The sequence below is a fragment of the Charadrius vociferus genome, unplaced genomic scaffold (genome assembly GCF_000708025.1).
Source record: "Charadrius vociferus isolate BGI_N301 unplaced genomic scaffold, ASM70802v2 scaffold277, whole genome shotgun sequence".
Lineage (NCBI taxonomy): Eukaryota > Metazoa > Chordata > Aves > Charadriiformes > Charadriidae > Charadrius > Charadrius vociferus.
Genome location: NW_009649183.1, coordinates 216,852 through 218,513, shown reverse-complemented (window position 1 = coordinate 218,513; position 1,662 = coordinate 216,852). Strand labels below are relative to the sequence as shown.

The 1,662-nt window shown below is 58.4% G+C and overlaps 1 protein-coding gene across 1 annotated transcript in view; it reads left to right on the top strand.

Moving 5' to 3' along the window:
- NBEAL2 (neurobeachin-like 2) overlaps nt 1–1,565 on the top strand; it is a gene marked incomplete at its 5' end in the record, with an annotated part of 22,232 nt that extends 20,667 nt beyond the window's left edge. The window contains one exon of the mRNA XM_009888679.1: nt 1,461–1,565. Within this exon, the coding sequence (XP_009886981.1) occupies nt 1,461–1,565 (105 nt within the window). The remainder of the gene's footprint in view (nt 1–1,460) is intronic.
- Nucleotides 1,566–1,662: the final 97 nt, after the last annotated feature.

Genomic DNA, 1,662 nt, shown 5'->3' with positions numbered 1-1,662 from the left:
GGAAGGGGAAGGGGGTGGAGGTGGAGATGGGGAAGGGGAAGGGGGTGGAGGTGGAGATGGGGAAGGAGAAGAAGGGGGTGGAGATGGAGAAGGGGGTAGTGGGTGGGTGGTGATGAGGAAGAGGTTGGGAAAGGGATGACAGTAGGGATGGGGAAGGGGATGACGATGGGAGAAGGGATGGGGAGGGGGAAGGGGATGAGTGTGGGTGGAGAAAAGGATGGGGGTTGGAAGGTGATGTGGATGATGATGGGGAAGGGGCTGAGGGTGATGGATGTTTGGAAGGGGACAGGGATGGAGAAGGGAATGAGGATGGGGATTTGGAAGGGGATGGGGAAGCAAGTGGACAGTTGGAAGGAGATGGGGAACTGGGAAGAAGGTGGGGATTCGGAAGGGGATGGAGATGGAGAAGGGGATGAGGAATGGAGGTGAAGAAGGGAATAAGGATAAGGATGGAGAAGCAGATGGGGATCTGGAGGGGGATAAGAAGTGGGGACAGAGAAGGTAATAAGGAATGAGGATCTGGAAGGGGATGGGGATGGAGAGCGGGATGAGGATGGGGATGCAGAGGCAGATGGCAAATTTGGAAGGGGATGGAGAAGGGGATGAGGATCTGGAAGAGGATGGGGATGGAGAAGGGGACGAAGATGGAGAAAGGGATGGGGATGGAGAAGGGGATGAGGATCTGGAAGAGGATGGGGATGGAGAAGGGGACGAAGATGGAGAAAGGGATGGGGATGGAGAAGGGGATGAGGATGGAGAGGGTATGAGGATGGGGATGGGGATGGAGAAGGGGATGAGGATGGAGAGGGTATGAGGATGGGGATGGGGATGGAGAAGGGGATGAGGATGGAGAGGGTATGAGGATGGGGATGGGGATGGAGAAGGGGATGAGGATGGAGAGGGTATGAGGATGGGGATGGGGATGGAGAAGGGGATGAGGATGGAGAAGGGGATGGGGATCTGGAAGGGGATGGGGAGGGAGAAGGGGGGTGAGGATCTGGAAGAGGACGAGGATGGAGAAGGGGACAGGGATGGAGAGGGGGACAGGGATGGAGAAGGGGATGGGGATCTGGAAGAGGACGAGGATGGAGAAGGGGATGAGGATGGGGATGCAGACGCAGATGGCGATTTGAAAGAGAATGGGGATGGAGAAGAGGATGGAGATGGAGAAAGGGGATGAGGACGAGGATGGAGGAGGGGACAGGGATGGAGAAGGGGATGAGGATCTGGAAGAGGACGAGGATGGAGAAGGGGATGAGGATGGGGATGCAGACGCAGATGGCGATTTGAAAGAGAATGGGGATGGAGAAGAGGATGGAGATGGAGAAAGGGGATGAGGATGAGATGGATGAGACGATGGGCTTCAGGAAGCGGATGAGGATTCAGAAAGGGATGCGCAACGGGATGGGGACGGTGACATCGGGTAGGTCCTCACCACCACCCCCCCAACCTTCACCCAGGTGCGACCGGGCCAGTTCCACCGGCGGCTGTGGCGCTCCACGCGTCGCATCTCCCAGGTCTCGGCCGGCGAGACGGAGTACAACCCCACCGAGGGCAAGTCCTAGGCTGGCACCCACCACCCACCCAGGGTGCCCCGCACCCCCCGGGCACACAACGCTGGGGGTGGGGGGGCGGTTGACATCCCTACACCCCAAAAAACCT